General features: G+C 39.4%; 1 protein-coding gene across 2 annotated transcripts in view; it reads left to right on the top strand.

Moving 5' to 3' along the window:
• The window catches only part of pan3 (poly(A) specific ribonuclease subunit PAN3), a 203,791-nt gene extending 187,707 nt beyond the window's left edge, over positions 1 to 16,084 (top strand). For both annotated transcript variants that reach the window (XM_041198817.1, XM_041198815.1), the window contains 2 exons: positions 11,388 to 11,526; positions 13,027 to 16,084. In XM_041198817.1, the coding sequence (XP_041054751.1) occupies positions 11,388 to 11,526; positions 13,027 to 13,167 (280 nt within the window). In that variant the 3' untranslated portion in view covers positions 13,168 to 16,084. The remainder of the gene's footprint in view (positions 1 to 11,387; positions 11,527 to 13,026) is intronic.
• Positions 16,085 to 18,017: the final 1,933 nt, after the last annotated feature.

Below are 18,017 nucleotides of genomic sequence, written 5' to 3'. Positions count from 1 at the left end.
CATAGGAAGGTACCACGGGAAGCAAAGCAAATGGTAGAGTGTTCAAATGTGTTGCAGAGGTTTCTTCAAAATGCTGAAAGGGCAGGGAAAGATTGTTTGGTGTTGGCATTGCTCTTAGGGTAGCAGAATGATGGAGAATGATATGTTGAATGTGGTGGCTGGTGGAGTGGAAGATGATGACAAGGGGGATCCTGTTTTGCTTCCGAGAGAGAGGAAAGGTATGAGGCAAAAGTGTGGGAAATATGACGAATGTGGCCAAGGGCCCTGTCAACCACAGTGGAGGGGACTTCTTGGTTGAGGGGAAAAGGGCATAGATGTCAAAAGAGCGATTGTGCTTGAGAAGCCTCACTGAATTTTTTGAGGTAACAAATATGGTATGTGGAAAACAGAAAATGCTGAAAATACTCAGCAGGTCAGGCAGCTTCAATGGAGAGAGAAGCAGTTATTTTTTCAGGTCAGTAATCTCTCCTCAGAACTGGAAGAAGTTGGAAATGTGACCATTTCTATGCAAGTAGAAAGATTGAGAACTGGGTGGGCAGAGAGGGGAAGAAAGATCAAAAGGCTCAGATAGTGTGGAAAGCAGCCATGATTAATTTTTTAAAAAATGGTCCAAGGCCAAAGGGGAGTGGTAATAGACCTGATAGAGACAGAAAACTGGGAGAAAAGAGTGGTACCCTTACAAGAACTGGGATGGATCAAGATGTGGATGTGGGCATCGCTGGCTAGGCCAGCGTTTATTGCCCATCCCCATTTGTCCCCAAGAAGGTGATGATGAGCTGCCGCCTTGAACCACTGCAGTCCATGTGGTGTAGGAACAACCACAGTGCTGTTAGGGAGGGAGATACAGAATTTTGAGCCAGTGACAGTGAAGGAACAGTGATATATTTCCAAGTCAGGATGGTAAGTGGTTTGGAGGTGAACTTCCAAGTGGCGGTGTTCCCATGTATCTGTTGCCCTTGTCCTTCTAGATGGTAGCGGTGGTGGATTTGACTTGTAGATGGTACACACTGCTGTCACAGTTTGTCGTTGGTGGAGCGTGTGAATGTTTGCGGAAGGGGTGCCAATCAAGCAGGCTGCTTTGTCGTGGATGGTGTCAAGTTTCTTGAGCGTTGTTGGAGATGCACTCATCCAGGCAAGTGGGGAATATTCCATCACACTCCTGACTTGTGCCTTGTAAATGGTGGACAGGCTTTGGGCAGTCAGGAGGTGAGTTACTTGCCACAGGATTCCTAGCTTCTGACCTGCCACAGTATTTGTATGACGAGTCCAGTTCAGTTTCTGGTCAGTGGTAACCACCTCCCCCCCCACCGGATATTGATAGTGGGGGATTCAGCGATGGTAATGCCATTGAATGTCAAGAGGCGATGATTAGATTCTCTCTTGTTGGAGATGGTCATTGCCTGGCACTTGTGTGGCATGAATGTTACTTGCAACTTGTCAGCCCAAGCCTGGATATTGTCCAGGTCTTGTTGCATTTGGACATGGACTGCTTCGGTATCTGAGGAGTTGCGGATGGTGCTGAACATTGTGCAATCATCAGCGAACATCCCCGCTTAGGAAGGAAGGAAGGCCAGAGCTGTTCACTGAAGAAGCGGAGGGCCCTCAGGGCCATCCTGTTGGGAATTGGAGATGTAGAGGTGACTAGGAGACAGTTAATGCCAGGAAACTGTAAACTGTTAAATTGGCAAAGGGCTTTGGAAGAATCTGAATACAGGAGAAAGAAGAAATCATGAAGAGAATTTCAAGTTCTTTTGGATAAGAACAAGCTGAAATGATGGGTCTACCACGGCAGTCTGCTTGTTGCTCTTGGGAAAGAAGTAGAGGACAGTCTGAGAAAATGAAGATAAAGGCAGAAGATTAGCTACAGTCTTGAATGGTAGAGCAAAGTCATAGAGCTAACTGACCAACTCCTGCTAACTCCTGTTCCTATTTCTTATGTTCTAAGCTTTATATAACGCCTTTAATAAAGGCATCCAGAGGATGCCTCAATAACTGAAGGCAGGCCACCACTGATGGAGCAATTAAAATTGGGAATGTTCAAGGGGCAGAGTTGAGGAATTATGATATATTGGAAGGTTGAGAAGTAGAGAAGATGAGAGAGGGTGAAGGATTTGAAAACAATAATTAAAATTGAGGTGTTGCAGGTCCAAATACAATAGATAAATGAACATAAACTTTAAGAAAGCAATTGACAAAGTACTATACAAACATTATTAGGGAAGATAAAATGACGTGGAATTAGGAGAGGATAGAAAGCTAGAATAAAATTGATTAGAAGAGAGAAAACAGTAGAAGTCAAGGCCACTTTTTCATAATGGGTGGAAGAGAATAGTGATGTCCCACAGGGCTCAGTTCTGGGAGGCTACACCAATCACTATATATATCAGTGATCTGGATATAGGCTTCGAGGGAATGATCTTGAAATTTGAAGAAGATACCAAAATGGCAGGTATAATTTATCCTTTAGACCACCTGAGGAAGCTGCAAAGGGATATTGATAAGATGGAAGAATGGGCAAAAAAGTGGTTGTTTGGATTCAATGTCAGTAAGTAAAAATAACAGCAGTAACTTTATTCTGAATGGAAGTGGATAGATAGTCTTGGTACAGGTTCAGAGGTATTAAGGCAAAATTTCTGGGTAATAAGACTGGGTAATAAAACTTCAAAAATTGTATTTTTCATTAGACCAATTTATAAGACTGTTCAAAATTGTAAAAAGATGAGACAGGGTAGATAGCTGCCAGTGATTCAGGGGTCTAGAATGAGAGGCCATAGATAGGAGATTAGATCAGAAATCAAGAAAAATGTATTTGCACTGAATTGTAAGGTGATGGATTTTTCTTCCAAAGTTAGTGGTGTAGGCAGAAACTAGGTCAGCATTCAAGAGTAGATTGGACAGATGGCTGATAGGAAAGGGAAATATGCTTAGAACTGTTTGTCTGGAGTTGTGTGGAAGGTAAACATTGGCACAGAATCCTGAATCCATGCTGTGATTTCTGTGTATTTGTGTGAAACTTAGTCTTCTGTGTATTGAGTAAGAGCTATAATGCGCTGCAGGATAAATTATGCTAACTGCTGTTGCCTAATAGTACATCGGATTTCATTGTCTGGTCATTTCAGAATACACCTTTTTAATAAGCCAAACCATTAAACTGGTTTATTCTGAAATGCAATTATTTACAGAAGAAAGTAGTAGAGACAAGATATGGTTGGAAAGTTTAATCAAAGCAAAGCAGCCAAATAGGTCCCTTTGAATTTTTCTTCTAGAATTTATGATCAAATACACAAGAAATAGGAGCAGGAATAGACCATGGGGCCCATCAAACCTGCTCTGCAATTCAGTGTGATCATGACTGATCTTGGGCTTCAACTCCACTTTCCTGCCAATTTCTATATTTCTTTATTCCCTGAGACCAAAAATCTCAGCCTTAAATGTGTTCAACAATGGAGCATCCACAAAAATTCCAAATATTCACAACGCTTTGAGTGAAGAAATTTACCCTCATCTCAGTCTTAAATGATTGGCCCCTTATCCTGAGACCATGCCCCCGTGTTTTAGATTCCACAACCAGCGGAAACAGTCTTTCAGGATCTATCATATCAAGTCGCTTCAGAATCTTGTTTGTTTCAGTGAGATTGCCCCTCATTCTTCTAAACACCATAGAATATAGCCCCAGTTTACTCAGTCCCTCATCATAGGACAACCTTCTCATCCCAGGGACCAATGTAATGAACCTTTGCTGTACCAATTCCAATGCAAGTATATCCTTCTTTAAGTATGGAGACCCAAAAGTTCACACAGTATTTCAAATGTGGTCTCATCAGAACCCTGTACAATTGTATCAAGACTTCTTTATGCTTATACTCCAATCCCCTTTTAACAAAGGCCAACATGCCATTTGCCTTTGTAATTACTTGCTGTATCTGCATGCTAACTTTTTGCATCCCTTTTACGAGCACACCCAAGTCTCTGAACATCAACATTTACAAATTTCACACCTTTAAAAAATATTCTGCTTTTTGATTCTTGCAACCATAGTGAATAACATCACACTTTCCCATGTTATACTCCATCACAGAATTGTTACAGCGCAATAGGAGGCCATTCGACCCATCGTGTCTACACCTGCTCTCCAAATGAGCAATTGTCCCGCTTTATCCCCATGACACCACACATTCTTCCTTTTCAGATAACATTCGAATTCTCCTTTGAATGCTTCGATTGAACCTACTTCTACCACACTTTCGGGCATTCCGTTCCAAACTTTAACCACTTACCCCGTAAAAATCTTTTTTATCATATCGCTTTTGCCAATTACTTCAAATCTGTACCTCCAAGTTCTCGATCTTTTCACAAGTGGGAACAATTTTGCACTATCTACTCTGTCTAGATCCCTCATCATTTTGAATACCTCTATCAAATCTCCCCTCATCCTTTTTTTCTCCAGGGAAAATAGACTCTGCTTCCCCATATCTATTTTCATAACTGAAGTTCATCACCCCTGGAACTATGGCCTTGAATCTTTTCTGCACTCTCTATAATACCTTCACATCTTTCCTAAAGTATGGCACATAGAACTGGACACAGTACTCTAGCTGAGGCCGAACTAACACCTAACACAAGTTCAACACAACCTCAAAAACAAAGAGTCATACAGACGCGAAACGACAACTCTGTTTCCCACTCCACAGATGCTGTCAGACCTGAGTTTTTCCAGCATTTTCTGTTTTTGTTTCAAATTTCCAGCATTCGCAATATTTTGCTTTTATTCAACATAACCTCCTTGCTCTTGAATTCTATGCGCCTATTAATAAAGCCTCAGATAATAATGCTTTATTAGCCACTCTCTCAACCTGTCCTGCAACCTTCAATGACTTATGCACATATATGTCCAGGCCCCTCTGCTTCTGCACCACCTTTAGAATTGTACACTTAATTTATATTGTCGCTCCGTGTTCTTCATAGCAAAATGAATCACTTCACATTTCTCTGCATTCAACTTCATCTGTCACCTCTCCGCCCATTCCACCAACTTGTCTATGCCCTTTTAAGTTCTTTACTATCATCCTCTCAGTTCACAAGTTTCATATCATCTGCAAACTTTGAAATTATGCCTTGTACACCAAGGTCTAGGACATTAATATATATCAGGATAAGCAAGGGTCCCAATACTGACCCCCCGGGGAACTCCATTACAAGCCTTCGCCCAGTCCATTTAACACCCATGAACCACTACTCTGTTTTCTGTCACCCAGCCAGTTTTGTATCCATGTTGCTACTGTCCCTTTTATTCCATGAGCTATAACTTTGCTTGCAAGTCTGTTGTGTGGCACTCTATCTAATGCCTTTTGGAAGTCCATGTATACCACATCAACAACGTTGACCTCATCAATGCTCTCTATTATCTCTTCAGAGAACTCCAAGTTAGTTGAATACAATTTTCCCTTACAAAATCCATGCTGGCTTTCCTTAATTAACCTGCATTTGCCCATATGACTATTAATTTTACCCCAAATTATTGTTTCTAGAAATGTGCCCACCACTGAAGTTAAATTGACTGGTCTGCAGTTGCTGGACTTATCTTTACACCCTTTTTTGAACAAGGATGTAAGATTGACAATTCTCCAGCCCTCTGACACCACCACTGAGTCTAAGGAATACTGAAAAATTATGGCTATTACCTCCGCAACTTTCCTCCATTTCCTTAGATGCACCTCATCCGGTCCTGGTGCCTTATCAACTTTAAGTGCAGATAGCCTATCCAATACCTTTCAATTTTAAACCCTTCCAGTGCCTGAATTACCTTATCTTTCACCATGGCCTGGATAGCGTCTTTTTCCTTGATAAAGACTGATGCAAAATATTCAATTAATACCTCAGCTATGCTCTTTGTCATAAATCATCGGTTATCTTGTTGCCCAATCACATAACCTGTCTATCCCTTTGCAACAGCCTCTCTGTGTCCCCCCCCCGCAGCTCACCCTTCCACCTATTGAAGATACTTTTCAAATTAATGGGTAATCATATTTCTCAGCAAGAACAAAGCAATCTTTGTAAGAGTTACCTAAGTATCCTTTATACAGTTTAATTCAGACAAACTGAACTGCTAACAAATGTAATGTGCTACATTTTCAACTCAGAATTCCTTTGAAGGACAAGCATTTTTTTTTCAAAGCTGACCAAAGTAAAGATGAATCTAAATGTTATTTAAAATTTATTTGCACAAAAGTATGACAATAACCACTTGAGATGTTGATGCAGGCTACAAATATAGAAAGCCTGAGATTGGACAACATGACATTGTTTCAGTCCACAATGTAACTTACCAATTGCATCCTCCTCTTATTCACTCTCGGGGTTGAAGCAGACTGTTAGCAGCCAGTGCCCTTTTCAAGCTGAGATTTTGAGCCCATAAACTATCTCTCACAAAGGTCAGTTACAGATGAAAGGACATCGCAACCTGAAACACTAACTGTGTTTCTCTCCACAGATGCTGCCTGACCTGCTGATTATTTCCAACACTTTTTGTTTTTATATCACAAAGGTCACCTACTTCCTTCTCAATTGCCTCCACCCTTAGTTCAGGCAATCTTCTGCTGAAATCCTAATGCAACCGCTACTATTTCTGTAATCCCCTCCCAAAACCTTTTTTGACCTATGTCTTCAGCCACCTATGCTCACAGCCTAGAATCCTTCCCTGCACAACTCTGCCCTCTTTAAGGCGCTCATTAAAACCTATCCCTTTGATCATGTTTTTAATTTCCCTACTTATATCACCTCCGTAGGCTCAGCACCTGTATTTTTTTGTGCCTCTGTGAAGTGGTTTGTGACATTTTTCTACATTTAAACACTATAAATGCAGATTTGTATTCCTCAAAACCTTTGTACATCTTTTTGATCTATGTCATCTGGTGGCTTTTAAAATTTTGCACTGGGAGCCACATTCTATCTGTGTTACACCATGTTGCATTGTAGCTTCAGGTTTTGGCAGTAGAATCATAACATTTTATTTTGTATTGCTGAAAAAAGAGACATGCTGTCAAAGCCTTGCCTTGCACTCATCAGGACAAGCATGCCAAATTTCAAAAAGGAGCATCTATTTATATTACATGAGAAAAGGGTGCTGATTGGTTGGCAAGTTGACTCTGATTAGCCTAGACGTTATGGAGCATACGGCAGGGAGCTGATGCATTCCTGGGACTTCAGATCGTATCAAACAGCACATCCCTTCAGCTGTTCACAATAGGCAGAGCACTGATCATACTCAACCAGCCCATGCTAGCAAAACTCAGAATGTAATATCTAATGTTGTTGTGATTCCACGATTGGACAGCACATGTTCAGAAATCTCGACTGCGCTAAGAATTATGCTAACAACCAGTTTAAGATTATCAGTCGGACTCGCAATGTGGCTTACCTTCACTGGTTAGACGTTGCATATATTTCTACACGGGAGGGGAAGAACAGTTTTTAATTGGGAGGGGAAGGGCAAATTTTATATGTAGCATTTGTCAACTATTCCTCTGCAAAAAAAGTAACAGTCCAGATGTTGTCCCTTTTTTGAATTAAACAGAAGTGTGGGAGACAATAGCTCCCTGGTGCATTCTCCACACAACGCCTCGACTGACCAGAATCGACTTGCCAACCCATCAGCAACCCGTTCTCATGCAGTATAAATTGTTGCTCCTTTTGAAATAATTTTTCATTCTTGCATTTGTCCTGATGAATGCAATACGGAAATCTTCGACAACATGTCTTTTTTTTTTCTAGCAGTACTCAAGTTCTGTACTAGCAATTTTATTTTGTGTTTGGTGAAGTTATCAAACTTCAGTTGAAACTATAAATCTATTAGTGTCTTGGAATCCTGCATCCATGACTTTTTTCTAATATCCCTCTGAAGAGTGAGTACCAATTTCTCTGCATGGATGTCTTTCAAGTTCTAGTATACTGCACCAGTGAAATCAAAGGTTTATCCAAAACTACAACACTTTATTTGATGCATAATTTTAGGTAGCTCCTGTTGCCAACTAGCTTTTGGTAGATGGAATGGTGTGTAGAGCTGTATCCAATTTGATTGCTGCATTTTCTTATATGACTTACTGTATTTTAGAAAAATAATTCATTGAATTGTTTGAAGTATCTTGGGACATCTGGAAAGATATGAGATACTGGATAAATGCAGGTTTATCCAGTTGTTTAGTTTTAATAGTTGACAAATGCTACATGTAGGATTTGTCCTTCCCCTCCCAATTAACTAAAACATTATTCTTTTGAGCTGCTGAGCATTAAAGTTTGTCTCTTTTGAGCAGTGAGGTCAGATAACGCTAAAAACAAAAATACCCAATAAAGTAACTAATTAGCTACCAGTGTAAAGAAAATGAAAAGTTTGCACTTCTGCAACACCTTGCTCAGGATGTCCCAATGTGCATCACAGCCAATTAGTTACTTTTAAAGTGTTGCTGCTGTTATACAGGCATATATCAAGGTCCTACAAACAGCCTGAGAAAGTGACCAATTAATCCGTTTTGGTCGTGTTGACTATGAGAGAAACACCCGGCAAACTTATGGTTGTCTTAGAATAGTTCTACTTGATTTTTATTGTCTACCTAAGCAGGCAGCTGGTTCCTCCGTCTAATGTCTCATCCATTTAATGCAATTCTCCCGCAGTACTGAAGGGTTAACAGTGGTTGTGTATTCAGAGCCTGGATTGCAGCATGAACCAACATGGGGGAAAATTGGTCTTCATTGCACTTGTTTTACAAACATAAAACAGGGCAACGAAGACTAGTCGGATGTTGTAATGTTCTGCGTTTGTGATATGAGTTACCTCCAGTATAGGTGAAGGCGACTTCCAGGTGTGATTGGTAGCCATTTGAACCTGGTGTTATAGGCATGGAACAGAGCAGGCACAGGAACTGCTTTGCTCAGCACTACTTAGTCTTTATGCACCTTCAACTACAGAGGCCACCACAAAAAATGTGCAAGTGGCCTAAACTGTAACTCAGCAAATGTGCAAGCTACCTCTGGTGATAGCACCAAAAATTGCTCTGTTATTACAATAGGCCCCGAAGCCCAATTTCTGTCGGGCATGACCGCCCCCGGTACAGGTATGCCTTTAAAAAATAACACCTGAAAACTGTCCAATACCAATTTCAAACCTATGGTATCTATATTTTGGGTTTCAGTTTGGCTCCATGGTAGATACTTACCAGACTTCAAAACACAAATCTAGGCTGACATTTCATTGTAGTCCTGAGCAAGTGTTGCATTGTTCAAGGTTCCATCTTTCGAATTTTCCGTTGATGTATAAGATCCCATGCCACTTTTTAGAATTAGAGTAGAAATTTATTATGGTATGCTGGCTACCGTACATTCCTTTACACAGACTAACTGGCCATTTATATAATTTCTATTTGTGGGAATTTGCCTTAGGTGCAAAGGCTGCTGCATTTGCCTACAAACCAACAATGACTTAAAAAGTGATTAATTGGCTGCACAGTATTTTGTGACATGCTAACAATGTGAAATGTGAGTTCTTTTACTGTTTTTATTTTTCGCTATCTCAAAGGCAGAAGTGTGGTCAGTTGGATCTAGTTAACATTTTTTGACTTTCATTTTGTAATCATAAACTTTTGCTGCTGGCCACATCCGCTGAAATGAAGTGGAAGAAGGTCTGTGGGGGAAAACAGTAGGCTTCTTGCTTAGTTAGAATATAATATCTCTGAAGAAGGCATTACCTCAGTGATTTTTTTTCCTTCATTTGGATGAGTCCAACCTGAAGGTATGTGGGAGAATGAAGAGGAATTTACCAAAGATAGGTAATTTGCATATCTCTGTCTTGCCTTGTTGCATCAACTTGAATCTCTGCTGCTGGCTCCTTCAAAAGAATGAAGACACAATCACTGAAAGAGGCCTTATATGCAACAAGAGCTATTGGGCAATGACATGAATGCATGGCTACTGACACAATAGTGTTTTATGGTTCTCTCAATTGAATAAATGTGTTAATTTGGATGTGGAGATTGAACTCCATTCAAAGAATAAAGTAAACAATACTGAAGGTAAGTTATCTAAGATTTTCAGTTTAACTGAAATAGAATATGTGCCATTTGACAATAGTTTAACCACTTGTTTTATAAATATTTATCCAATCTGCACCTTTATGCTAGACCATTATGACAATTATTAATTAAATTCAGCAGCATTATAGCTATTGCTAATTTCTGCATGATGTGATAGGACCAGGTGTACCATCTTTCCGATAATTGTACATTTACTACTTTAAATGGTGCAAAAGCAAACAAACAAAAAGCATATTTTTAATGATCACATTCAGTCCATAAAAGTGTTTTGACTTTTCACAAATATTGTAATGATTCATTAAACCCATTATTTTGCTATCTGCTATCTTGCTATCTACTATCCTATCTTACCTTTATGCCACTATCAACACATTCTTTATTCTTTAACTCTACCATGTACATTCCTTTTGTCTTGTGTCCATGACATCTTTGTCAAATTTCTCCTTTAGCTCCCACCTACCCCTGACCTTCTATTTTGCTCCACCTGCTTCACCCCTTCTTAAACAATATAAAATCCATCACATTTCTACTCTTTAGCTCTGAAGAAGTCATACCGATTCAAAACGTTAACTCTATTTCTCTCCCCACAGGTGCTGCCAGATCTGCTGAGTTTTTCCAGTATTTTCTGTTTTTATTTCAGATTTCCAGCATCTGCAGTATTTTGCTTTTATCCCATTATTTTGAGAAGCTGTTAATTGGGCCATAAATCCCATAACTGTAATAATATTTTTATATTACCTTAATAAAGACATTATGAAATAGTTGATTGGAGCATTGATTCCAGAATCATCTTCATGGTAATGCTGAAGTGAGACCAACCTGTTAAATGATTCAAACCACCCCCCGCACCTCATGAAAAAGTTCCAGAGTACTTTAAAAAGAAGTGAAAGCATTTAGTGATGAAGTTATTTATTTCTTTTATACAATATGTCAACCCTGCAGCTGTGACCAAGAACAAATAACTTTAGTGTTTTACCTTCACCAAGCCTTGAAGTCAGTCATAAGATGTGAAAATTAATCATTGTATATATAGTTGAAGTCCCTGAATAGATTACAATGAATCAGCACACATATTGGACGATAAAACTAATGACAGTACTATTGGCACTTGCTTTTGGATTGCCATTTCAAGAAGCTGAAATGTATTTCTCTTTAAAATTCAGCATCACATCTTGCTACAACGTTGTTTTTACTAAGCTTGTAGTAAAGATCATATACTGATGTATACCATTCTGCGCTTGGAAACATAAAGTCTAGGCATTAAATAGATTTGCTGCTTTCATGTTACGCAAATTGTTTTGCCAGGTTCCAAAAGGATCCAACCTGGTCAGAAACAGGCGACAGGTACCTATTAAAGCTATTCAGAGATCATCTTTTCCACCAGTTGACTGAAGCGGGTACTCCATGGATTGACCTCAGTCACATAGTCTCCTGTTTAAACAAGGTAATAGATCATATGCAGCGTGGTAATATAGCAGGTACCAGCATGGTATTTTGGGAATATTGTAGACATAGGCCGGAATTTTCCCCCCCCCCGTTGGTGTCTGGCATCATGGTGGGCATGAGTGGACAATCTGGCGAGAAGGCCAAAAATCAGTTTCACACCGTCGTGAAATAAGTTTGTGATTGTCCACTGTGCCCATCAATGGCGGGCCGTGTTTCACACTATCAGGAATGTAATCTTAATGCATTTGCATCTCATAATCATGCCTGCCTGGTGGAATCATTCCCCTAAGCTGGATCATCTGGGCACATCGGCGTGGTTGCACACCAACATGCTTCACAACTGCATATAAACGATGTGCACCTAGCGAGCTGCATTTCACTTGAGGTTTATTTGCCTACCTTGTTTCAGGCAGCACTTGTGGTCATCAGCGTCAGGATTCGCAGGCAACACCACTTTTAGGGGTCTCAGGCAGCTGTACCTACCAGACCAGCCATAAGGTGGGGGTGGTTTTTCAATGGCTGTAGGGCGAAGGCTTGCTTGGGGAAAGGAGAGAAATGGCCTCAGGCAAGGGGAGAGGCTGCAGGGCGAGGGCTCTACTGGGGAAGAGGGATATCCTAGGGTGTGTTGTGGGGACACATGTTGATCTGTCCAAGTGGCCTCAAGAGGGTGAGGGTTGAGGAGGCAGTCTCCAGAGGAGATGAGGCCAGATGGAGGTGTCTGTGTATGCGTGGTGATGTCTCTTGAGCTAGCAGTGAGTGAGATGCCAGTGAATGTGTGATGGGCTTGTGAGTGTGAGTTTAGAGTGATGCGATGGTTGCCTTACCCTGGCGGCACAGATGAAATCATTCATCCCCTTTCTGCACTGGATGGCGAACCTCTTCTGTGCAGCATTGGCACCGACCACCCCTGCCACTGCCTCCCAAGCTGGAATGGTGACACTGATGGGCCTCCTGCAGCCAGAATGGGGGTAGAGGACATCATGGCGGCCCTCCACGGCATCCAGAAGGCATTCCAGGGTTGCATCAAAAAACAGTGGGCTGCAGCCTTCTCACCTTTTGAGGCCAAGTGTTGTGTGCAACAGTCCTTTGCTGCAAAAATTGAGAGCTGTGCGTGGGGCGGCAATTCAAATATGGCGCCTGGCATGAAGAAGCGGCGAGGTGATGGCGTGACGGGGGAATTGGAGGAAGCCCGCCAGCAAAGCAGCATGTTTCCCATGATGCATAAATAATAAGGCGGGAAGGGATGATACGGCGTGAAAACCCACCATTGTGGCCGGCGGGTAAAACGTTTTGCACACCTGCTCCACATTTAGTGCATTTCAGGGACGATTCCACCCACAATATTTTATTCAGTTAGTTGCAAGAAAATCTTTTGATTTCCTTTAGTAATTCCAAACTGACTCTGCATTAAGTACACAATTTCATGTATTTTATTCTTGTACTTTCTAGTGTTTGAAAGTTGATCAATCTTTGTTGTTAACTTTTTGTTTGTTTGCAGTTGGACGCTGGTGTACCAGAAAAAATAAGTCTTGTTTCAAGAGACGAAAAGAGTGTTCTCGTGGTGACATATGCTGATCTGAAGCGTTGTTTTGAAAGCGCTTTCTCAGAACTCCTAGCAGCTTCTAATGGACAGTTGTAGTATTCGCTGTGCTCAGGCAAGACTTTGCCGAAGAACAATATAAAGAGCTAATTGCACTACAACTGTATTAATGCCACCTCATTTCACATTTAAAAGACAAATGTAAATGAGCAGCGCTGCTTGCACTTCGGTCAGGTACACTGTTACTTGAAGGAAAAACGTCCATATTACAGGAGCCTAGAACTGCCATCAGAGGTTGTGTCTGTGAAGACTGTTTTTAAATTGGGGAGTGGCATCAGATGCATGATGATCCCAGTTTTATTTTTTCACATGTTTATGCACTAATTTTAAGTTCAAGACTTGTGATCTTTAAGGATTTACCACATGTAATTTTGAAAAGGGAAAATTGTTATCTTTAGAATTAATTTCTGGGTAACAGTATATGCCCCTAAGGAAGATGTTGAAGTGATTGTACTGCACCCAATCCTGTGGCAAGGACTAGGTGAAAATGCCATTGGATATGCTATTTGGTGAACTGAATTCCGATGGTTATATTTCTGGCAAAGTCACGCTGGACTTCAGACCGACTGCCATGTGCTATCACTTAGAAAACCAAACTACAGAAAGCATATTTTTATGGAAATCAGGTGGAATATTATATGGACGCTATTCTTCTAGGAACTAAACAGCTCCTGTGTGTCAGTGTTGATGGCATCTTTGTGAACTGTCACAGCTACACATCTTTCATAACAAAATTAAAAAGTAGCTTTTTTGCTTCATACAGTTACCAGCGCCTTTTTTAAAAACAAATCCAGTGTAAGTAATTGGAACAGGTAAGATGCCTCTACATTTATGCAAGCTTTTTTTTATAGGAGACTAATTTTTAAATTGGGTTCAATACCTGAAATGTCAGGAGTGGATTAGGTTTTGTTATGTATCATTTAATTTTGTATAAAGTTCTATTATTTGAACAGCAGCTTTAATAGGGTGCTTTACACTGGATAAGGAAACCAACAAGAACTTTGTCAAGTACACTTGCACAAAAACGCAGCAGTTGTTTCACAGTAGTAACCTGTGCAATTTTGGAAGGATTGTGGGCTGCTGTGCCTTTAAAATACTGCTGCCCCAAAGTTGGCTTTGCAATTAGTCATCCTAATTACAGATATGTGAAACTACCTAAAGTGTGATGTTTCAGTTTCTTGAAGTCAGAAACTATATCACTTTTTTTGGGAAACTCTTTCGTTTGCAGAATTAAATTTTAAATGTGTTGTCAAGTATTGAAACGGAACCATTTGGGAAATAAGAGGAACATATCAAAATGCAATGCAGACTTTTTCAACCAAACAATCATATACAACTGCCAAATCCATTGGGCCAAAATGTTGAGGTGAACATAAAGAAAGTGAATTCAGTGTAATGACTATAACATGTGTCTTTTCTTCCCAGCATTAAATGTTTTATAGTACTGGCTGCTTTGTGGAAAAAATGCTGAAACTGAAAGCAATACAGCCTTTACAATTGAAAGTTCTTTCCTATTGTCCAGTTTTATAAACTTAAAATTCTGCATACTGGATTTGTTTCAGTATTGGCAACACCATTCATGCGATAAGTTTGAACAGTAAACTTATTTGGCAACCACAACAAGATTCACTAGGTAGCAGCAGTTAAAATTGATGGGGAAGGACTACATATATTTGTGATTATGACACATTTGTATGCATCCTGTGCAAATTGACCTATGAACAGGCTGTAGAAGCAATCACAATGTTTCCCTGATTTTAGTTGTAAAGGAATTGAAGAAACTGCTATGTTCTTTCAAGGATAATGTCCTAAGTAAAGGTGTGTCAATAGCTCATCTGTTTGACAGAGAAGCAGCTGTTTTTTGTATGTTTTGGGAAAAAAATGCATTCTTTTTTATAAAACTAAAAAAACAAAAAAATGGTATTCTGACATAATGAGGAGAAATACTGTATTTATATCATTCTGTGCACTTCAAAAGGTTCTTGTTTCCACATTGTTTGTGAATAATTGCAGAAAGGGGATCATCTATGGGTATTAAGGGTTGAGGGTGTTTGGACTCCTCATAGTCTCAGTATGGACCAATATTTGGGTAACAGGCAGAGGTAAACAGGGCTTAAATTTTGATGTTTACTCAACCAGCACACTGCCTCTGGATTATCAAAAGCAAAAAAAAAAATTCCTGAATTTAAAAAAATTCTGATTACTCTGTTCTTACCTCTAATGTGATTTTATATTGAGGTAGCGAAATGCCTGCAATATTAATTTGAATGTATTCATGATCCAGCCCAAGTTAGCATTTGCACATCAGATTGTACGTTCTTTGCTCATTTGTTACCATATTTAACATCTCTAGTCACCATGAGATTTTAGGTCTAGATCTATGAAGTTTATCCATTGACTTATGTTCTAAACTGTTGCCAGTTCATGCGGTTATAGAATATTTACAGTTGGGCTTTGAAGTTGGTATTGATTTCTTAAAACCTTGGGCAACTGTGCTTAAATAAATGCATCAGCTATTTCAAAATAGTTTAGAAAGGCTTGAAATACATTGAGTAATGTGCTACCTTTTGATGATCCAGTGCCAGCCCTTGAAATCACATGGTGACTTCAACTTTGAAATCATGTATTCTTTGAAAATTCTTTTCAATTATATACAGGGTTTTCAGTTGGCTAATGCTGTTTAAAACAATCCACGTATGTATTACTAAAAATAGTTTTTATATATTCTATACGTAACAGTTTTTTTTGTAAGAAAACCTTGTAAGCATATCCTGCGCATGTTCCACGTTGGCCTTATTTTGTTTATTTGTGAAGAAAAAAAATCCTTAAACCAGCTACCACAAAAGAATTGGGCAGTTTTGTCTGTTATGATCCCTCCTCTATGTTAAATGTTTCCACCTCTGATTTAAACTTTTGTGTGTACAGCAGTATTTTAATAAAGAATACCAGAATTCAAGTCTAGCCTATATGTTATTTTTGAAAGTAACTGTTAATTGAAAAATCTAGAAAATCCACATTAATGTGAAAATTACTTCCCGAATTGAAGAATTTGCCATGTATTACTTTGAAGATTTGCATTATTTATATAATATGAAATAAAAATAGGTACAACTTTTAAGGCAGTAGATTTGATGGGAAAAATTAGTTACACAAATAATGACAAGATGAATGTCTCAGAAATAGAAAATTCACAATTACTAGGAGATGCTTAAAAGTAATGCATTTATAAAATATTGAGTTAATGTAATCCAGTATGTAGGAAGTGGTTTGATTCAGGGCATTATCTGCAACTAAAGTTAGAATTTCAGATCATGTGCAACTTGTATCATTCATAATTTCACACTTTGGTTAGCTGGGTATTTTAACATAGGTTGATACAGCACAGAAGGATACCATTCTGCCCAATGTGACTGTGCCAGTGATTTGGTAGAGTTATCCAATTAACCCTACTCCCTTGCTGTTTCCCCATAGTACTGTAATTTTTTTTCCCATTCAAATCCTTATCCAATTCTCCATTGAATTCTCCTTTTGAATCTGCTTCCAACAATCTTCCAAGTAGTGCATTTTAGATCACAACTTGCTATGTTTTAAAATAAAGTTTCTTCACGTCACCTCTGATTTTTTTTGCCGATCACATTAAACCTGTGTCCTATAGTTACCCTCCTGAACTGGAAAAAATTTCTCTTATTTATTGTACTAAAACCATTCATGATTTTGAACCACCTCTATTAAATAACCTTGTAAATTTTTCTGCTCTAAGGAGAATTCCAGCTTCTCCAATCCCTACACATAATGAAGTCACTTATCCATGGTACCATGCTAGTAAATCTATAATAATAAATAATGCCCAGAACTGATCACAATACTCCAGCTGGTGCCTAACCTGTGTGTATTAAAGGTTTAATATAGCTGCTTGCTTTCAGATGTTATTCCTCTGTTAATGAAACCAAGAATCTTATCTGCTTTTTTAAACAGTCTTCTCAACTTGGCCTGCCATGTTTAAAGATTTGTGTACATACACCCCCAGGTCTCTTTCTGTGCTTTTTTTTAATATTACCCCTCATTTTTTCATACTAAACGTATCACTTCACACTTCTTTGCATTAAATTTCATCTGCCATGTGTCTGCCATTTCACTAGTCTGTTTTCTGAAGTCTGTGACTATCTCCTCATTGTTTACTATGTTTCTGAGTTTCATATCATCTGCAAATGTTGAAATTATGTCCTGTGTAACCAAGTCCAGGTCACTAATATATTTCAAAAGAGCAGTAGCTCGAATACTGACCGCAAGGAAACACCACTGTACACCTTCCTCCAGTATGAAAAAGGACTATGTACCGCTACTCCCGGTTTTCTGCCTCTTAGTCAATTTTTTATCCATGTTGACACTATCCCTTTTTATCACAAGATCTTTAGTGTTGTTAACAAGTCTATTATCCAGTACTCTATCAAATGCCTTTCAATAGTCCATGTACACATAACTGCACCACCCTCGTCAATCCTCTATATTGCTTTGTCAGAGAATGCGATCGAGTTAGTCAAACACTATTTGTGTTTAACAAATGGGTGCTGGCTTTAACTTTTTATATACTTTCCCAAGTATCAATTAATTTCATCCTGTATTATTGGGCTCTTACTTCCCCATAAGGCTAATTGGGCTGACAAGTGGCAAAGTAACATTCACGCCACACAAGTGTCAGGCAATGACCATCTCCAACAAGAGAGAATCCAACCATTGCCACTTGATGTTCAATGGCATTACCATCACTGAATCCCCCACTATCAACATCCTGGGGGTTACCATTGACCAGAAACTGAACTGGCTAACCATATAAATGCTGTGGTTAGAAGAGCAGATCAGAGACTAGGCATTCTGTGTCGAGCAACTCA

The sequence above is a fragment of the Carcharodon carcharias genome, chromosome 11, assembly GCF_017639515.1.
Source record: "Carcharodon carcharias isolate sCarCar2 chromosome 11, sCarCar2.pri, whole genome shotgun sequence".
NCBI classification, from domain to species: Eukaryota; Metazoa; Chordata; class Chondrichthyes; order Lamniformes; family Lamnidae; genus Carcharodon; species Carcharodon carcharias.
The sequence above is the reverse complement of the archived record's forward strand: the minus strand, read 5'-3'. Positions and strand labels throughout refer to the sequence as shown.